Here is a 21,587-nt window from a genome sequence, read left to right as displayed (position 1 = left end):
GTTGTTCAGGACTATCTCTTAGAGGTAGTTTCGCTAATTCCTAAAATCTGTTTTTAAGTCAGTATCTCCTTGTTAGGCCTTCCTCCAAACAAGTGTATCAGTAGCATTGCTGAGGAAATGTCCCACGTGTGCTGCGTCTGACATACAGCATAGCTGAGACGACACGGCTTGGGAAAAGGAGGACCCGGAGCTTTGTCAGAGCCAGCGTCAGGACAATCAGTTGTCTCCAGTGTGCACAGGATGACTTCCTTCTGGGGGGCAGAGCCTTCCATCTGGGGGACCTGTCGGTCTGCATGATGATCTGCCATCTTGTTGTAGAGATGGTCCCAGCCTGATAATGTGTCTACATCTTGGTCCAAACCTTTGGCAGTAGAGTGTCTACGTACCTTTGGTATGTAGAGTATCATTACACGGGGGAGATATCATACTGCAAATAGAATAAGGGAGTATAAAGAGTTACTTGCTAACTGCGGATTATTTGGATAAGTTTTATAAAAGGAATCGACCTTCCTGTTGCAGACGTTACTGACACCATGAACGCCAAGAATCATCCAATTCATGTTGTCAAAGTGCTTAATTCTTTACTCTCCTAGCTTTGACCTTGGGGTCCTAGACTATGTAAGCCAGGCATTTTGAAGTTAAACTTTACAATTTCCATTTTTCCAGACCTTTATGACATTTACCTGGGGCAACATAGTGAATCATACATGCCAAAGCACTTTGTAAAGCTTAAATTATTAGAAAAATGCATTGTAGGGACCATGGGCCATAGTGGTAGTACCAGCAGTAATGAAAGTTGTATTATAAAATATACTGTAATCTGATGGCAGAAAATTATACTTGCACCTACAGACTTGTATTCTAGTTCTACCTATGTCCTGAAACGTGGTATTTCAGCAGAGACTCTTTCCTTTTCAAGTGGTGGCTGTTGGTTCCCCCCCCACACCTCAGATACTGCAGGACTCGCTGGTGAGACTGGTGCCGCTGGTGCCCTGTGTGCCTCCTCGCTAACACAGATCAGCTGTATCTCTGCCCCTAGTTGCTGTCATCCACCGACCTTCTTCTCATTCTTAAAGACTGTGGCACCCGTCTCACAGTCTCCCTCTCCTCCCCAAGTCCTTCCACCATCCTGGATGACATCAGCATCCACAGGGCACCCGTGCAGTTCCTTGGCCTCCCAGTTTCTGGGCTTCCTTGTCTGCCCTGCCCTCCTCCTTAACCACTGGTCCCACAATCCCCTTCCTGTCTTGTTGTCATCTCTGACGTCACTGACTCAAGCATCCTACTCCCATCCAACGTGCTTATTCAGCTGCTCTCCCCGATACCACCCTGTGCCCTCATCAGGACCTCCAGTTCACAGACGCCTCTCCTTTCTAACTGCCTCTCCCTCATCCAGCGTAGGATCCCTGGCTCATCGTTTCTTGCCAATGCCCTGAGCTCCCCGATCCTCTCCATTTCATTTACAGAGTTCCACCCGTAGGTCACCTTAATATCTGCTTCCCCTACACCTGTACTCAGGCGTTCTTGGGCAAATCCACCTGACAAGGCAGATTATCAATTATAAATTAGTCATCTCTCCACCTCACATGGACCATAAACACCCAGAAGAAAATTCAACCACATTTCACTGGTAAACGTATGCTCTTCTCTACTGCTATTTCAGACGTTGCCGCTCCTCTCAAACTTCCAACCCCTGGGTCTCTCCTGGCAAATGATGTGCCTTCTTCCTCCACTGAGAAAATTGAAGCCCTTAGACAGAAACTGTCTCAAATGCCTGCTGCCTATCTTACAAGCCTACCAATGCTGCCACCTCCCTCTCCCCCTTCACACCTGTGCATTAGAGGGGGCGTCTTCAATAAGGTCGCGGCGAGCTCTGGGCACCCAGTCCTATGGGTAATTCTCAGCCCTCCTCCTGACCTTTCAGCCACATTTAACACTACTGATGGCTCCTCCCCTTAAGTCACCTCTTCAGTTGGCTTCTGGGACACAAGCTGTGGGCATTTCATCTACGTCTTTGGCCACCTTTGCGGACTCATCCTTCCCTTCCAACCATCCTCAAAACACTGTGCCAGGTTTTTTCCTCCTCTCTCTCAAGCTATGTCTTTTTCCAATCAAGCATTCAAACGTACTGCCATCAAAGACCAAGCCCGTGACCTCACCCATCTGTGCTTCTTCCATTTGTCCCCATCTCAGTGAATGTCACCACAGGCCATTCCATTATGATGTCTGAAGCCCACCTGGGCCTCACTACCAATATCCAGTTCATTGCCTCCTAAACACATCTCCAATCTATCTTCTTCTTCTTTTTTTTTTTTTCGATGTAGTCCCATTTCTCATCTCCACTGACACCACCCTAGTGCAATGCAGGCTGTCTAAATCCACTCTGGGCCTCTCCGGTGTTTTCTCTCTACTGCAGAAAGACTAAGGTTTTCATAACTCAAGACACATCACGTTGGTCCCCACACAACGGCTTTCCTGTTGTGCTTAACATTAAACAAACTTGCTTAATACGGTATACCTCATCCTGTTTGATCTGTCTCCCGCCCACCTCTCAAGCCTTGTTTTGCATCACTCTGGTCCTCACACCCTATGCTCCAGATAGACTGGAGCACCATTTTCCATCCTGCCACGGTACCTTTGCATGTGCTGGTCTTCTACCTAGATTGCTCTTCTTCCGGCTCATCTCTTCTCTTAAGTTAAGTGGAAGCCCTTCCTAACTCACTCGATCTAATTCATGCCTACTTATTCTTCAGCTATTCCCCAGGGAAGCCTTCCTGAACTTGGCCAGAGTATTCTGTGATCTCAAAGAACTAAGTTCCTTTCCTTCATGGGTAGGAATCATCTCAACTTATAATAACATTCTCATTTCTGGGAGTTTGGTTGTATCAGTTTTATCTAGATTATAAATTCCGTACCTGGAATATAAACTAATAAATAGTTATTGAAGGGGCAAACCATGATCATAGCCATCTGCGAAACTTAGAGAAGAATGTTATTTTTTCCATTCCTTTTTTCATTAAAAGGTACATAAAGATAATAAAGCATCTACAAAGCACTCTAGGTGATACAAAAACTCTCTTCTGTAAAGAGTAGGGAATTATTATTCATAATATTATTATTATTAATTTTGCTTTTATAGTGCAAGGTAATCTGATATAAACTCCTGCATGCTCTGGGCCCTAATGGACATGTATATTTATTTTAGCGTCAATATAGTTAGAGAAGTACAAAGTACACATATATTACAATCCTAGTTGCTTCATTATAGTTACAACCACTTCTTATAATATAGTAACTTACAAGAGTCTAGTTTGATTTATGTTGTTTTAGAATATTCTAAAGAATATTCAAGCATAACTAAGCCAAGAAATATACTCATCGAGGTATTCTGAAGAGAAACGCAACTTGAAATGGAGTGGAAGACATAAATATCTATTGTCATCGGAATTCAGTTTTCTCTTTATTATATTATACCTGTTTATTATAAAAGTAACTGAGCGAGTGACAGAAATGAAGGGAAATGTCTTGGAGAAGTAAAACACGAAGATGCAGGAATGTGCCTCTGGTTGGCCCTTTCTCCTCCGTTGCCCTGCATATTTGTTCTTCAGTAAAAGATGATGACCTTCAGCCTGTGTGCTTCTCTCTGCAGGTTTACAGAGAGCCAGTGCAAGAGCCCCTTCACCCTACAGGAGAGACTTTGAGGCCAAGCTCCGCAATTTCTACCGAAAACTGGAAGCCAAAGGATTTGGTCAGGGTCCAGGGAAAATTAAGTGAGTGCTCCAGTGCTTGGCACTGAACTCAGATGGTAGATGCTTCTATCCTTTTCTCCCCTATAACTTGGTAATATGTGTTTGGAGATTGGATGCCATGGTGTAGTATCAGTCATGTTCATAGAAGGGAGGAAAGAAAAAGGAAGTTGGAAAGAAAGAAGAAAGGAAGTTAAGAAATTGGAAGGGAGGCAGGAAGAGAAGAGAAGGGAAGGAGAGGGAGAAAGAAAAGTAGATTTCAAACAAAACCATGTATAAAATCAATGGTAGACCTTTACACAAAATAAGGTATCTTGAACTAAATTAAAAATTCGTATGTTTCCCTTTACATATTCTTGGGACAAATTTACCTACTCGTTAGTCAAATAGCTTTGATCTTCGGATCTAAGTAAAGAGTTGTGATCTTTTCCACTTTGGGTTTATTATTTTCATCTTGAAAAGCCAAACCCAAACTCAGGAATCCAACTTAAGAGATTCTTTTTGGAATTGATCAAAAAGAATCCTAGGGCTTCCCTGGTGGCGCAGTGGTTGCGAGTCCGCCTGCCGATGCAGGGGACACAGGTTCGTGCCCCAGTCCGGGAAGATCCCACATGCCGCAGAGTGGCTAGGCCTGTGAGCCACAACCGCTGAGCCAGCGCGTCCGGAGCCTGTGCTCCGCGACAGGAGAGGCCACAACAGTGAGAGGCCCACATACCACAAAAAAATAAAAAATAAAAAAGAATCCTAAAGGTAGTCCAACATGATGGAATGTGTCCCATTATGAAAGTGCACGTTGTCCTTGTGTTTTCATGGTTTTGAAAAGAGTGTCAACATAAGGCCATAGCTGAACTGACGGAATCTATACCTTGTTGGAGAGGCTGGGCAATGAGACCATCAGCCTGGGTCCCCACAGCTCGCCTAGAACACTCCCTAACATCAGAGCCCGAGCACCCGCTCACCACCCACATGACTTCTTCTCCTTTCCAGGCTCATCATTCGGCGAGACCACCTGTTGGAGGGAACCTTCAATCAGGTTATGGCCTATTCCCGGAAGGAGCTCCAGCGAAACAAGCTCTACATCACCTTTGTTGGAGAGGAGGGGTGAGGCACCAGCACTTTTATGGAGACACCTTAGTGTGGGTAGACCAGAGACCCCAGATCCTGGGTGATTCTTCTCAAGAAGGAGCAGGATGTCTCTAAGCCTTTGCCTCAAGGTGATTCTGATCATGTCCTCCCAGGAGGCCTTTCTCTCCAGGTGTTGCCAATCTTTAGGTTTCATGTTCTCTAAAAGCCTAAGATGATTGGCATGTTCTAGAGTCTGAGGTCACATGGTCAAAGTATAAGTCAAAAATACAGACCTAAACTACTGCATCTTTACTTTCTCATGTGGGTACCCTTCTGAGTTTCTGATCAAAGAACTCTTCCCCCAAGAGCACACGTACATAACTACATACCGAATTTTTCGTATAATTTCAGTGATTTCTTGGCATGCCATCTCAACCGTGGAGGGCAAGCCCACCCAGGAGGGCATAGCAGAATGAATTTGAAAGTGTTTTCAATTTATACACATGCACACATGCACCATCACAGGAAATTCTTTTGTACCTCCCACAATGAAGTCCCGGTTTTGAATGGGCCAGTTGTGTGTTTTATCCAAAAGGTATGATATGATCGAGGACAAAGGTTAAGGAACACTGCCATAGGATTGGTGCATGGCCATCTAGTAAGGACATCATCCCCAAACCAATCACTGCATTCTCATTTTCTACAGCAAATTATACGTCCCTTGGGATCCACTGTAAAGAGCAGAGGCTGCTCTCTGCTTTCCTAGCACTGACTCTGAAAGGGCAAGCCAGCCCCTGCGTAGGGACAGGTCCCCTGCCTCTCGCACGTAATGAGCTTCCCGGGCTTCTGCTTCCTTTGCAGCCTGGACTACAGTGGTCCTTCGCGAGAGTTCTTCTTCCTTTTGTCTCAGGAGCTCTTCAACCCTTACTACGGACTCTTCGAGTACTCTGCCAATGACACCTACACCGTGCAGATCAGCCCCATGTCTGCGTTTGTAGAAAACCATCTTGAATGGTAAGAGCTGGAATTTTTACTTTCTCGTGTTGGAAAGTCCTGGTCTTTCTTAGTCAGAAGACAGTGGTGTTTCTTAAGGGCCACTGTGTTTGGAACAGCGGCCCGATATCATGAGGGCTGATGGGAGTGAATAACAAGGCACTAGAGCGAAGGTTCTCTGCCAGTCTTCACTCAGAATACAAAATAAATTACTAAAGACATGCAAATTTCCTATCAACCGCAAATTGATATAAGATACTGTCATTGCCTTCTGAGGAGATGCGAAGGTAAGTAGACATAGGTTCTGAATGTTGATAATTCTACTAAAATCCTAAGGGTCCCCTGCAGAAGCTTCTTGAAGGTATTTGTAGGAAATTCTCTGATTTGGACCCATGGCTTTCACACTGTGGCCATCAGCTTCTGTATCTTGCTGTAAAATAAGTCTGTTGGGTCGGATGATCTCTCAGCATCCTTCTGACTTGAAAATCCAATATCTCTTTGGTTCTCTCTTCTTGAGACATCAGTTACCACTTACTGAAATGAGTAAGAAGATCAGTATCAGTCAATTCTGTGTAGTTCTGTGGGTGAGATACCTCAGATATGGGTGTTAGAAGTCTCCAGAATGCTGCATGGGACATCTGGGATGCCTGCACTTTCCTACTGTGTCACCACCACACCTGACTCGAAAAGTACCCCTGACTTCACTGCAGGGGCTTCTGCCATGAGGAGGGAAACAAGTCTCGGAAGCTGCTAATGTGGGTTCTTGCTTATTGATGATGTGTCATGGGGCTGCTGGTGAAGGGTGCTTCTCGGGTAACACCTGGGCCTGCTGGGCATATGGCCCAAACCCCCATATTTTGGTTTTATGGCAACAGAACAACCCACCTCTGCTACGGCTGCCAGCTACAGCCCATGACCTCTCTCTCCAAACACTCTCAGCTTTGAAGTTCTTTTTTTGTTTTTTTTCATTTTTTAGAATTTATTTTATCGAAGTATAGTTGATTTACAACATTGTGTTAATTTTCTGCTTTACAGCAAAGTGATTCAGATCTATATTTTTTTCTTTTTCATATTCTTTTCCATTATGGTTTATCATAGGATATTGAATATAGTTCCCTGTGGAATACAGTAAAACCTTGTTGTTTGCCTTTTATCTGTTCTATATATAATAGTTTGCATCTGCTAATCTCAAATTCCCAATCCATCCCACCCCCTCCAACTCTCCCCCTTGGCAACCACAAATCTGTTCTGTATGTCTGTGAGTCTGTTTCTGTTTCGTAGATATGTTCATTTGTGTCATATTTTAGATTCCACATATAAGCGATATCATATGGTATTTGTCTCTTTCTGACTTACTTCATTTAGTATGATAATCTCTAGGTCCATCCATGTTGCTGCAAATGGCATTATTTCATTCTTTTTTATGGCTGAGTAATATTCCATTGTATGTATATATATATATATATATATATATATATGTGTGTGTGTGTGTGTGTGTGTGTGTATACCACATATTTTTTTTCCATTCATCTGTTGATGGACATTTAGGTTGTTTCCATGTCTTGGTTATTGTAGATAGTGTGCTATGAACATAAGGGTGCATGTATCTTTTTGAATTATAGTTTTGTCCAGGTATATGCCCAGCAGTGGGATTGCTGGATCATACGGTAGTTCTATTTTTAGTCTTCTGAGCAACCTCCATACTGTTCTCTATAGTGGCTGCACCAACTTACATTCCCACCAACAGTGTAGGAGGGTTCCCTTTTCTCCACACCCCATCCAGCATTTGTTATTTGTAGAGTTTTTAAATGATGGCCATTCTGACCTGTGTGAAGTGATACCTCATTGTAGTTTTGATTTGCATTTCTCTAATAATTAGTGATATTGAGGATCTTTTCATATGCCTACTGGCCATCTGGATGTCTTCTTTGGAGAAATGTCTCTTTAGGTCTTCTGCCCATTTTTTTATTGGGTTGTTTGCTTTTTTGTTATTGAGTTGTATGAGCTGTTTGTATATTTTGGAAATTAAGCCTTTATTGGTCACATCATTTGCAAATATTTTCTCCCGGTCCGTAGATTGTCTTTTCATTTTGTTTATGGTTTCCTTTGCTGTGCAAAAGCTTGTGAGTTTGATTAGGTGTCATTTGTTTATTTTTGCTTTTATTTCTATTGCCTTGGGAGACTAGCCTAAGAAAACGTTGGTACGATTTATGTCAGAGAATGTTTGCCTATGGTCTCTTCTAAGAACTTATGGTGTCATGTCTTGTATCTAAGTCTTTAAGCCATTTTGAGTTTATTTTTGTGTATGGTGCGAGGGTGTGTTCTGACTTCACTGACCTGCATGCGTCAGCTCTGAAGTTCTTGACCTGAAGCAGGCGTGTCTGCATCAAGCGTTACAGTGGGCCTCTTGACTCTCCGCAGGTGAAGAAGCAAATGTGGCCCTTTGTGGTTCCTTTTCCTGTAACTTATCAAATAAGGGGATGATGAAACCTGGGAGGCAGAAACACGTAGATGGAGCAGGCAGAGCAGGAAGTGGCCACTGAGGGGACATAGGAATGAAAATTGAAGGCCACATCTAACTTAGTCACCTTCAGGCAGGGTTCACTCCAGCAGTGGAGAGTGCCATACCCCATGCCACAAGAATATATATGTACACAGATTATACTTCATATAATCCCTTAATTCTCTTAGTCTGTGAGCATGAAATTTAAGATGGTGCCTTGAAGGTCATGAATTAGAGTCAGGAAATATTTTCATCAAATATCGTAGCATATAGGAAGGACTATGCCGGGTGTTGTGGGATACCTTCATTAATTAAGCAATTGTAAATCAAGCATGTGCTATGTGCTAGGAGGATACAAAGACGAAGTGAATGAGATCTCCTCCCTCAAGGGGGGAGCATGTGAGTAAATCAATAATTCCACCAAGATATCTTAAATACCAGGTTATGCATACATAATACACGTGTGTGTGTGTGTGTGTGTGTGTGTGTGAGAGAGAGAGAGAGAGAGAGAGCACCCCCGAGTGCATATATAAGCCTGGGAATTGTATTAAGTCACAAGGGAAAATGACTCACTCAGCCCAAGGCAAGGGATGGGGGAGTGGGGAGTGAAACCAGGGGATCTCATAAAAAGAGGGGATAAATGTGCCATCTTTTTTTTTTTTTTTCTAGAGAGAGTGGGTATACGAGCCAAGCCTTAAGGGGCAGTTGAGTAGGAGACTAGGCAGAGAAGGGAAGAAAAGACGTTCTGAGGATCCAGAATTGGAAGCAACACTCGAAAGGCATGGGAGGGAATAGAGCCTTCGGCAAGCAGTGTAGATGGATCAGAGCCAATAATGGCCTTTGGGGTTGTGGTGGGAATGAGGCTGGAGACAAAGAGAGTGGCAGATGGTCTCATCCCATAGGGAGAATGCTATCATTGGATTTGTGTTTTCAAAAAGTAAATCTTGCTGTAATGTGGGGAAAATGTTGAGGAGGGAAGGCTGGAAAGAGCTGAGACCAGCTCCGAAGCTGTTGATACATCCTGGGGAGAAACAGACGGTCAGAACTGAGGCAGAAGCAGGGTCTCAGAGAGGAGGGGACTGACTTTGGGAACTCCTCGGAGGGAGAAGAGACTGAACTAGTTGGTTCACTGGTTTAATGTTGAGGTGAGGGGGAGAGAGAAATATCGAATAAGTTCAAAGTTTCTGGTTGCACCATGCGGTGGATCGGGATCATTCACTGTGATGGGAGTTATGTGAAATAGATGCTACTTAGAGGAAGGATGAGGAATTCACCCTTTGACATGTAGAATTTGCAGTTTCCCTTATAAATACACACGGATGTATTAGTATGTAACTGGAATATGGCCCTGGGCAGCAGGAGGGGAGCTGGGCTGGAAACTGAGTTTGAGAGATACCAACACAGCAGGAGTGGCTCAGCCATGGGAGGAGATGGGAGCTCGCAGAGAGGTGGCCCGTGCTGATGTGTCAGGGACGGGTGGAGCCAAAGGTCCCTGGGGGGAGCTAAGAAGGAGTGGCCAGGGACTCCCCTGGTGGCACAGTGGTTAAGACTCCACGCTCCTAATGCAGGGGACCCGGGTTCGATCCCTGGTCAGGAAACTAGATCCCACATGCATGCCGCAACTAAGAGTTCGCATGCCACAACTAAGGAACCAGTGAGCCACAACTAAGGAGCCCGTGAGCTACAACTAAGACACGATGCAACCAAATAAATATTTGTTTAAAAAAAGAAGAAGGAGTGGCCAGAGCACTCAGCCTGGGAGGAATGGGAGAGAGAAGGAGGTGCTCGGAGGAGGACCTGCTGACGGGGAAGAAGGCAGTCTGAGAAGGTGGCAGCCAGAGGAGGTGTGCAGGCAATAGAAAGGGGTCCCCAGGGGTTCAGAGCCCAGGATTGGGAGGACGGAGCTTAGGACACCAGGGTAGGGAGAGCGTTCCGATGACCAAGGGAGCTGCATTTGGATGGCGGCAGAGGTTCATGGGGGTGAGCGCCCTGGCGGCGTGAAGGGAACCCGGTGTTCTGGAGGAAACCGTGGGATCCAGCATGTCTCAGCACAGACGCAGGGGAAGGCCACAGGCAAAGGTCTGATGAAAAGCACAGGAGAAACGCTGGACTCCTGGCCTGCTCAGTCACTTTCCACCAGGGAAGGCACCTCGCCAACTGCCCAGCCCCTGCTTTCTTTCGTCCTGACTCTGCTGTCTCTGACCGTCGCTGGCTGGAGCAGGCCGTGTCAATATGTCTGTTACACTTCAGCGCTTGGAGGAAGGACACCACAGGGATGTTTTAAGAATTAGCAAAGTTCTCTGGATGGATCCTTTATAAAGGTCAGAGGCCCGTAGTGCCTGGCCCAGAAGTGCTAGTTACCCTCTGTCTTTGCAAAGGAAAGGATGTGAGGACTTTCACCCACTGAGGTTCCCACTCCTGTTGAGAATATTTGCTGTGTAGCCCGGAAGCAAAATGGCAGGTACCTTACTGAGCAACTAGCAGTCTAAACGGAGCTCACGCAGGTGAGAGCTCCCTTTTAGCTCAACATTGGACGATGAACTGTCATGAAGTGAGCCGGGGCCTCCCCTCTGATCCGAGGCTCTGACTCTGAACCTCAGTCCCCCGAGCGCTGGGCTGGCAGAAAAGCCAGGATGCAGAGCCAGCACTGGTCCCAGATGGTACCACGACCCTCACGTGGGGTCAGACTCTTGTCTCATCAGTGCTTCAGAGGTCCTGGGGGAAGGAAGAGGGTTTCCTTTGGGCGTCACTGCCGCACAGAGAGAACTTGAGCCACTGGGTACGAGCCTGCTGTAGCTTTGAATGGGAGGCCCTGCTTGGCTGTGGGTGTCTCAACCCGATGGTAACGTTGCAGTTATTCCTTCTGTGTATTTTCCTACAAGCCATCCTGCACCTTGGGGCGAATGGTTTTAACAAGAAAACCGAGCGCCCCTGAGTGCTGGGCATTTTGGCAAAGGGCACGCAGGAGGGCTCAACACCTGAATGAAGTCGCTCCGGGCCTTACGCAAAGTGTGGGCAGCAAGTGGGTGGTGAGGCTCCCTGCCTGAGGCTTTGTCACTGTGGTTCCTGCAGCCAGGGGTCGATGCCACTGGGAAACCTGACTCCCGAGTTCTCAGTTCTGTTGCCCAACCGGGTGCCACTCCCCACCGGCAGGGTGGGCAAGGCTGCGGCTGATCTCAGATGTAGGCGCCTGGCCCGCCTTCCTTCTTCACTCCCCGCTGGGACCCTTTATCCTGTGATCCACGTGGGCTGTGAGGAAGATGACACTTCCTATGACCAACACATCACTCATAAGCAAACGGAGACCAGAAGATTACAGGGCTCATCACAGTCACAGCCTTGACACTGTAAAGCTGCAAGTTGTCCCTAATGCAGGACAGGCCAGGGCAGGAGTCCGCCTGGAAGGGGAGTGGCTTCTGCCCCCTGCCCTCCTCTCCCCTCTGCAGAGAGGCCCTGCAGACCAGAAATAAACAGGGAGAAAACTGATCCGCTTTACAGGATTAAACATCACCCAGGATGGAAACATTGCTCACGTATGGCTGGGAGAGGTCATTTTGTAAATTATTATTCTGGTTCTTTATCTGTTCACTGGCCCTCCTTTTGTGTCCCACACTCTGTTTTGTCTGTTGTGTCCCCTTTAAAGAGTAAGCTCCATGAAAGCAGAGGTGGGTCTGTCTTATTTTACTCTGGCACAGGCCTGGCACTTTGAGGTGTTCAAAATAACATTTCATTGACGATTGGGTGCATAAGTGAGAATGGTTCCACAAGCCACACCAGCCACTTCCTTGTACCAGGGCCATTAAGACAGAGGGCTCGTATCTTCCATGTGCAATTAATTGCTCAAAGGTCGCACTTTTATTTGTCATCTCTGGTTTTAAAGCCCTTACAGTGTCGGCAATAAACACGCATGTCCCCTGGGAGCTTTGTACTGAGCTCTGCACGAGTTCCACACTCAGCTTGTTACTGACACAGTGCCTGCCCCCTCTCACACTGCCACCTCCAGGTCAGGCACTACCCCAGAGATGGGCAGAGAGGCCTCTGGCACCAGATCCTTCTCCTGCTAGCTCCTCCTTGACTGTAGCTACTTGAAATTCTCTGCTTCCTGCTCCCTGTGTGTGGGTTTTACATACCCTGGGATACAGCCCCGAAATCAAAAGCCTGCATATGGGGCATAGCGATTCAACCTCCTTCCCTTTATTCCTAGTCAAGCGTCGAGAGATACTAATATGAATAAATATGGTGACATTTCTATATACACGCATTAAGTAAACTGGAAAAAAAAATCTGGTTTTTTGAACTTCAGCCTAAAAGGAATTCCTGTAATTGCTGTTTCATTACTTATTTGTATTACCCAATTAAGTTGTATGGACCCTGCTGGGACCCTAGCCCCACCAGGCTCTCTGCAGCAACAGGGGAGGGTTCTTTTTCCCTTTGGTTGGAGCAACCAAATAATGAAACCAAAGCTGAGAACGACACAGCACAAGCTTTATTCAGTAAGCAAAGAATGGAGAAGCAGGAACTAAGTTCACAGATCAACTTCTCACCCACCAGGAAAGAGATTTAATTTTTAGGAGTGAAGACAAGGGGAGCAGGAATGAGGCTAATAATGATGGAGAGGCCTATGCATTAGTCTACTGGGGCAGGGGCAGGGCCTTTTCAAGGGAGTGGGATGCCACGCCCTTATCCTTTTTTGGTCCTTCATGTCCGGTCATGGCCAGGGTAGTTGTGTCATTTAGTATGCTAATGTAGTAAAATCAGTGTCTAAGGAGACTCAGGGTCTGTTGGAGGTCAGATTTGTTGCCATCTTGGTCCCAGCTGGTTCCATCTGGGTTTTTTTAATTTGTTTGTAGCTTCCTTTCTTTTTTTTTTTTTTTTTTTTTGCGGTACGCGGGCCTCTCACTGTTGTGGCCTCTCCCGTTGCGGAGCACAGGCTCCGGACGTGCAGGCTCAGCAGCCATGGCTCACGGGCCCAGCCGCTCCGCGGCATGTGGGATCTTCCCGGACCAGGGCACGAACCCGCGTGCCCTGCATCGGCAGGCGGACTCTCAACCACTGAGCCACCAGGGAAGCCCAACCGAGAAATCTTAAAGTAATATTCCAAATTCCATATCTTCATTCTTTGATTATGATTGTCATTTGCATATTAGTGAGGTGCTCATATGATGATCTTTTTATTCTTTTGATCACCATTTCATGTTGATTTTATGTCCCTGGAGATACAGAAGTTAATATAAAACTAAACAATGAAACACCCATTGAAAACTTATTAAACATGCCAAGCACTGTTCTAGACACTTTCATCTAACAGCACTATAGCCCAGATACTACTTAGTATACTGCTTTTACAGATGAAGAAAATAAGGTGCAGATATAACCAAAACCACAGAGATAGTCACAGACCAAGCTGGGATTGGAACCCAGAAAACCTGGCTCCGGTGTCAGGCTCTAGCCCCCCACTAAGGCAAAGTCAGATATTTAACTGGGCAAATTACAATACAATGTGATAAATGCTATACGTACCTCTATTATAGAACTTATCACATTGCATGGTAATAAGTATTAGGTACAAGGAGCTTTAAAAATGAGTGAGAATTGTTAGTTGGCTGGCAGAGATGGGGAGAGGAAACTTCCAGGGAGAGGGCCCGAAATTCACAGCAGTATGGCAGGTGAGCAAGCAGATGTCAGTTGGATTTGGCTGCAAAATAGAGAAAGAGGGGCTTTCCTGGTGGCGCAGTGGTTGGGAGTCCGCCTGTCGATGCAGGGGACGCGGGTTCGCACCCCGGTCCGGGAAGATCCCACATGCCGCGGAGTGGCTGGGCCCGTGAGCCATGGCCGCTGAGCCTGCGCGTCCGGAGCCTGTCCTCCTCAACAGGAGAGGCCACAACAGTGAGAGGCCCCCAAACCGCAAAAAAAAAAAAAACAAAAAAAAAAAGAGAAAGAGAAAGGCTGTAAAGGCACCTTGTGTCAAATAGGGAAGTGCATTTAATGGCATCCAGGGAGTTTGGATTTTATCACAAAGATGATGATGTATTTTTTTGGGGGGTAGAGGAATGTCTTGATCAGGTCTGTATTTTAGAAAGTCAACTCTGGTTATAAGTAGGTGAATTGGAGTGGAAATGGGGTTGTCATTTAAGTGGCAGTTCTTTGAAATAGTTCTTTGAAAAGAGGATAAAGAATCAAACTAGGACAGAAAGCTGTTTCATAAGAAGGATGAGCAAATGAGCAAAACTTGGTGATGGATTATAGACAGTGGTGGGGTTCAGTATATGAAATTTCCCACTTGCATAAAATGATGTATATGAAAATACCAGGTCAAAAGTTCTCATCTTTTTTTTATTTTATTTTGTTTATTTTTGGCTGTGTTTGGTCTTCGTTGCTGCATGCGGGCTTTCTCTAGCTGCGGCGAGCGGGGGCTACTCTTTGTTGTGGTGCACAGTCTTCTCATGGGGGTGGCTTCTCTTGTTGCGGAGCACGGGCTCTAAGTGCACAGGCTTCAGTAGTTGTGGCATGTGGGCTCAGTAGTTGTGGCACACGGGCTTAGGTGCTCCGCGGCATGTGGGATCCTCCCGGACCAGGGCTCGAACCCGTGTCCCCTGCATTGGCAGGCGGATTCTTAACCACTGCACCACCAGGGAAGTCCTCTTATCTATTTTTAATGGAGGCATAAACAACAAAACTATAAATGTGAAAAGCTCCAAACTTATTTTTATATCTAATAAATTATGAATAGAGCAAAATGCATATATTTTCTAATCGTTATGCTTGAATAGAAAAGATTCACGTTCCAGCTGAAAAATCTCCTCTAAGGGCCTTCCCTCAGCACTCATTTTAAAAGAGCCCAGCCATTTATAACTCTCCAACTTAACATCTTAATTCATTATATTGACAGAACTTATCGCTCTCTGAAATAAACTGTATTTATAGATTTATACTGTATACTTGTAACTCATTACTGTGTGTCTCTCCCCCTGAAAGACCGAGGTCTTGCTTTCCTAGTCACAAACTTGGCACTCAATAAATGAGCGTGGAAGGAAGGAAAGAAAGAAAGAAGGACAGGAGGGACAGAGGGAAGAAGGGAGGGTGGGTGGACGGATGGATGAGTTTCAATCTCATTTCGACTTTTAGTTCAGAATATTTGTAATTCAGAAAAACGGGTCATTGTCAAGCATCATTTAAGTTCTACTAGATGTTCTCTGAAATCACCACTGGAAATTCTTTTTCTGTTTCAATGATTCTGAACGCCACTTTTCCCAGAGCAAATCTAAGATGCACTAAACAACTGAAAGAGGTGAACTTCTCTATTTTGAGGAAGAGTGCCAGAGTGTCGACGTGCGCTGTTCGTTAAGTATTAGCGCGTATCATTTTAAGAAGTCATGGTGATCTGAGTCACTCTTTACATAATCATCAGTGTAGGAATAATTTTCAGAAGCCAGGGTTCAAATCTGATGCTGTTTAATCAGTTTCTGTGCAACCACCAGAAGGTCCGTTTGCTCATTTCATGTCAGTGATGGTGACAGATCTAACCCTCCTATATCATAACCAGAAATCCTGGGACCTCTCAAGCCAAAATCTCCAAGAACCTTTGCTAACTGTGAACCAGACTCCCCGCTGTCCTCCTACCCCTGCTCTGACCTCTCCCTTTCCAAGCAGACACTACCTGGGTGGCAAAAATCTTCTGTTTTCAGGTATTTAGCAAGAGGAGGGGGAGGGGGGAGGGAGGCTTCTTAGAGCATGTTTAGAGTTTGGCCAAGTGGGTATTAAGTATCATTGCAGAGTTTTATGGAACTTAAGAAGTCATGGATAACACACTTTAAATATCCCTTACTATATCTGCAGAGTCTGAATTAGTAGGTAGGAACCACAATATCGCGAGATTCCATCGGACGTCTCCTGGCCCTTCAACCCCCAAGGGCCCCTCCTGAGAGAAGAGCTCAGTGTGTCGTTTTCATTTGAGTCAAGGGTCAGATAAGCTCCCCCATGCCACGTCATCCCAATAACAGCCCCCAGGTTCCTTCCTAGGCACCTACAAGACCTTCCCTGGTTCCATCTCTGGCTACATCTGAGTAGCCTTCCTAGCAATGCCCTAGAGAGGCTCAGGGCACACATTAGCTGAGAAGTCACCATAAAATGTGCATGTCTGGTTGTGACTATGTCCACTTCTTTTTTTTTTTTTTTTTTTTTTTGCGCGGTACGCGGGCCTCTCACTGTTGTGGCCTCTCCTGCTGCGGAGCACAGGCTCCGGACGCACAGGCTCCGGACGCGCAGGCTCAGCGGCCATGGCTCACGGGCCCAGACGCTCCGCGGCATGTGGGACCTTCCCAGACTGGGGCACGAACCTGTGTCCCCTGCATCGGCAGGCGGACTCTCAACCACTGCACCACCAGGGAAGCCCTATGTCCACTTCTTAACCTAGCTTTCTTCAGAACTTGCGAGAAACTTCTAGTAAAACTTTCAAAACAATTGGCGAGAACACTCTTTTTCAACACTTGCCTTATGCAGAAATAGGCCTAAGGATGTACGAGATTTATATGACAGAGGTGGCAGTTCAAGTCAGTTGGAAAAGAATGGACTATGTAGTCAATGAGGCCAATATACAACCAAAAAACATTAGGTTAAATTCCTCTCCAACTTGAAAGCACATGTAAAAAATGTAACAGTAAGATTTCTTCAAAAAACTCTAGGTGACTTACAATATATTCTGGAAAATAATTATTGAGAACAGAAAACAAACTCAGGGAACTTTGAGTGGTAGAGGCTTTTTCACTCAAGGTTGGAACCCTGGAATCTAGCAAAGAAAAGGAAAATATATTTGAATATATAAAAATGAAAATATTTTTATGGCAAAAATACCATAAATAAAGGGAAAAGGCAAGCTTTGATTTTGAAAAATAATCTTTGCAACTCAGGAAAATCAGAGGCTGAAAATCTGCAATATAGATTTCAAAGAGCTCTTCCACCTCGAAAAGAAGAGGAGAAACAACTCTAGAAAAATCAGCAAAGAAAATGAAAAAAGCTGTTCAGAGAAGAAAAAATCCAAATAATCACCAAACCCATAAAAAGAGTCTCAATTTTATCAGTGGCCAGGGATATTTAAGCAAAATAAAGAAACAATGATATATCACTTTATAACAATCAAATTGGCAAATAGTAAAAAGAATTATATTACCTCTTTTCAGGAGGACATGGGTGAGAGTTTATTCTCTGCCATCACCAATAGAAACATGAATTTTGATAGCCTTTTTTAAAAACACAATCAACAGTATATACTAAAACTTTTAAACCCATATACCCTCTGGCCCATGAATCTCTCTCATAGAAATAAAAGCACTGCTATAAGGACTCTTATAATAACAGCTAATATTATTGAGCCCTTATTATGGGCCAGGTATCTTTGTAAAAGCTCTACGTGAGTTGCACATCCTGTTATGATCTCCCTATTTTACAAATGAGAAAACTGGTACCCGTAGAGGTTTAGTACTTGCCCAAGGTAGCATAGCTAATAAATGGCAGAGCCAGGAATCCAACCCAGGCAGCATGGCTCTCCAGTGCAAACTTTTTAAAAGCTATCCTGTCCTCCCTAACAAAACATACCAGGATGATTATTTCAGTATCGTTTGTGAAGACACAAATGTAGAAGCAACCCAAGTGTCCATCAGCAGAGACCGGTTAACTTCATCACAGCAGCTCCACACTGCACCATGATATGAGGCGTAAAAGAGCTGAATTAGAATCTTACCAGATGACGGAAGAGGATTTCTTCAAGATATTGTTAAGGGAAGAAAAGCAGAAAACTATGAACAACACAATTTAAAAACCAAAAAATAACGATGCAAAACCTGTACCTGTACGGATATAGATATGTAAATATAAATAACTTAGTCTGTGATTACATGATTTAGAGGAAAAATATGGAAGGATACATCTTAGTCAGCATGGGTCCCAGGAGATGAGATGAGAGAGCAGCCAACCAGGCCAGAAGGAGACAAAACTAATGATAATAAAAAAGTATCTATGAACATATTAATGAATTAAATATAAAAATTACAAGTGTGTATACATTTTAAAAAATAAATCCCTAACGACTGAAATGCCATTTGGTACAAATGGCTTAGCTAAGTTATTAGAAAGAAACAAGTGTCTCAGACGTGAATTCCTCAATGCGCCCTCCGATTTCTGAGGACCCGATGCTGGTCGCATGAACTGCTGGGCAGTCAGTGAGCTTCTGGTGTATTAGAAATGCCACACAGACGCACTCCCACCTCGCTCACTCTACCTCTGGTGTCTTCCATTCTCCATCCCAATTGCCCTCCCTTTCCTCAGCCCCCAAATCTTTAATAATTCCCAGTGTCTACAAAATGAAGTCCAGATTCCTCAGATCCTTAGGGACTCCCCAAGGTGCAAGATCACCTGTCTTGGGACACCATCTACCTCTCCCGCCAGCTCTTCTACCCAGTCCTTGAGCTCCGTCAGGCGCGCTCCTCTCCCTTAAGGGCCCCATCATTTCCTCTGTTCTCTCATTTAAGGGTGGGTCCACGTGTCACCCACCCTTAAAGCCCATTTAAAATACTTTATAGTTCTCTTGTGACTTCTTTCCTGAACTTTCTTCTGAAGAGTAAGTTCATCTTCTCTTGAGTTCTTTATTTTTTTTTTTTAATATTTATTTATTTGGCTGCACCGGGTCTTAGTTGCGGCATGCAGGATCTTTAGTTGCGGCATGCATGCATGCAGGGTCTAGTTCCCTGACCAGAAATTGAACCCGGACCCCCTGCATTGGGAGCGCGGAGTCTTAACCCCTGGACCACCAGGAAAATCCCCTTGAGTTCTTTTAGAAACAAAGGTTTTCAGACACTTTTAGCTGAAACCTTGCTTTCCAATGAAATTTATATTCAGTCCCAGTATCTAGGACAGAAGAAGGTGGAGCGATCTCCTTCAGGGAGTCTGGGGGCTGGTCATTTGTCCACTCAGACTCTTCTTCCTCCCCCCCCCATCTTTTTACTTCTGTGCAAAACAGTTTGAATAAAACACCACTCTGGGCTGTCTGCATTTCGCATTCCATTTCTCCCTGGCTACTCTGTATGGTAAGGATTCGTGCTAGCTTTGAAACTGAATCAAGCAGCAAGCACGTTATCGCCCCTTGCAACCAGCATGGTTTCTGGCATACAGGCAGCAACCTTCAGTTCCTGAGGCAGGGTGCCACACAGCCAGAGGAGTAAATTCCTGCTGCAGCTCTCAGCTGTTGTGTGACCCTGGGCAGGGTCTGAATCTTAGCCTCCTTTCCCACGAAAAGGTGATAACAGTGCCTATTCTGTGTGATGGTCGCAAGGGTACCGGAAAAGTGACTGGTACCCAGTAGGCATTTAACAGATGCGGATGCCATCATTCTGTCCTTGAGTGTATGTGTGTATTTTATAGGGACATCAGAAAGTGTTAGAGAAAGCTAGGTTGGTTCTCTTGATCCCAGGTTTCTGAGTCTTGGCACTATGACATTTGGGGCCAGATGATTCTTTATGGTGGGGACTGTCCTGTGCGTTGGAGGATGTTGAACAGCGTCCCTGGCCTCTGCCCACTAGGTACAGTCCCACCACTGCCACCATCCCGGGGTTGTGACAACCAGAAGTGTCTCCAGATATTGCCAAATACGTCCCTATTGAGAACTATGGCTTTAACGTTCCCATATGGAAAAAGCTTGGGAAAAGAAATGTGTCACATGGCTGACCAAGGGCAGCAATATTTTTGCAGGATTAAGAATATTTCCCTGGCCTATAGTTCTATAAAAAAACATGTTCATATTCAACATCTCTGGTTCCTGGACCAGCGTAACCCAGCCCCTGAGCGGGGACGGGGCAAGAGCCACAGTGTAGTCAGGCCCCTGAGCTGAGTCCATGCTCTGATTCCCTTCAAGTCCACCCAGAAGAGAACCTCCCACTTGCTTCCTCTTGTTTTTAATACCCTTTATGAGTCGTTTCAAACATATACAAAACAACAGACATGCCTAATGCTCTTATCACCCAGTTTCAAGAACTTGTACACTTCTCCAGACCTGAATTTGATATTTTAAAGTAAAATTTACACGTTACATGCACAAACTTTATCTGTATATTTTTGACAAATGTATATACATTTATATCCTACACCCTTATAAAGATATGGAATTTTTCTGTCACCTCAGAAATCTTCTCATGGTCCTTCCCAGTCTATCTGTGACCCCTCTCAACTCCCTGAAACCACTGAATAGATATTTTCAGCGCCTGTTTTCTTTGTATGCTCTAGAACTTCATAGAAATGAAATTATTTAGTTAGTCCTCTTTAGTAGTAATTCTTCCACTTGCTTTTTTTTTTAACATCTTTATTGAAGTAGAATTGCTTTACAATGGTGTGTTAGTTTCTGCTGTATAACGAAATGAATCAGCTATACGTATACATGTATCCCCATATCTCCTCCCTCTTGCGTCTCCCTCCTTCCCTCCCTATCCCACCCCTCTAGGCTTCCCAGGACGGTTGCCTCCCCGACTCATTCAGGGACAGACACCACACCCCTTGGGAATCAGGATTCCCACAGCATTCCTGGGTGGATGGGAGGATAGAGGGCAGGGAGTGTTCAGGCAGGTGGTTTTGTCACCTGCCCAGCAGCAGGCCACCCTGTCCCTCCCCGCGGGCCTGCATGTGCAGGAGGGTCAGATGCCACGCCTCAGTCTTCCCACAGACCAGGAGGGAACAATTACAGAGCAAACCACTGGCGGGGATGTCAGGACCAAGCCCAACCCACGATTAGCTGTAGAGATGGGACACTAGCTTAGGGCCAAACCCTGAACTCAGCTGGCAGGAATGTGCACCCAGCAAAGGGAATGCAGACCGCGCCGGGCGTGGCGTGGGAGCGGGGAAACGTCGTTCTGTACGTACAGGGAGCTGCAAAGAATCAAGACTGCCCTTCCCAAATACTGACTGCATAGCAGGGACGCGCTTTTTGCTGGTACTTGCCCCTGCTGTTTGCACTGCGGTCACATTCCAAAGGGAGCTCTGTTTGTTTTAATTTGTATTAGCCGTCTGTAGACCTGATCATTGCTTTTTCTGGAAGCTCAGTTGGGTGGGGCAGCTGGAAGGGTGCAAGGTTTTTGAGGAGACAATGAAAGAAGAAAGGGAAAGACTTGTACGGCACAGGTGGAAAGAGAAACTGAAACCAGGGCAGCCCTTCGTCCTCTGGACTGGAGGGAAACACATGGCACGTGTCACCGCGTACAGGCTGGTGACACAAGAAGGGGATTAGCTTGGGACAAAAGGAA

At 45.3% G+C, this 21,587-nt stretch overlaps 1 protein-coding gene across 1 annotated transcript in view; it reads left to right on the top strand.

The window, feature by feature from the left end:
* Positions 1-21,587, top strand: part of HECW1 (HECT, C2 and WW domain containing E3 ubiquitin protein ligase 1) — a 482,761-nt gene that overhangs the window by 421,569 nt on the left and 39,605 nt on the right. Inside the window, exons 20-22 of the mRNA XM_029234115.1 lie at positions 3,650-3,770; positions 4,734-4,847; positions 5,673-5,825. Coding sequence (XP_029089948.1) covers positions 3,650-3,770; positions 4,734-4,847; positions 5,673-5,825 — 388 coding nt within the window. The remainder of the gene's footprint in view (positions 1-3,649; positions 3,771-4,733; positions 4,848-5,672; positions 5,826-21,587) is intronic.

Source organism: Monodon monoceros, unplaced genomic scaffold (assembly GCF_005190385.1).
Source record: "Monodon monoceros isolate NGI ecotype Baffin Bay Population unplaced genomic scaffold, NGI_Narwhal_1 Super_Scaffold_2, whole genome shotgun sequence".
NCBI lineage: Eukaryota > Metazoa > Chordata > Mammalia > Artiodactyla > Monodontidae > Monodon > Monodon monoceros.
Note: the sequence above shows the minus strand (reverse complement) of the source record. Positions and strands in the feature narration are given on the sequence as shown.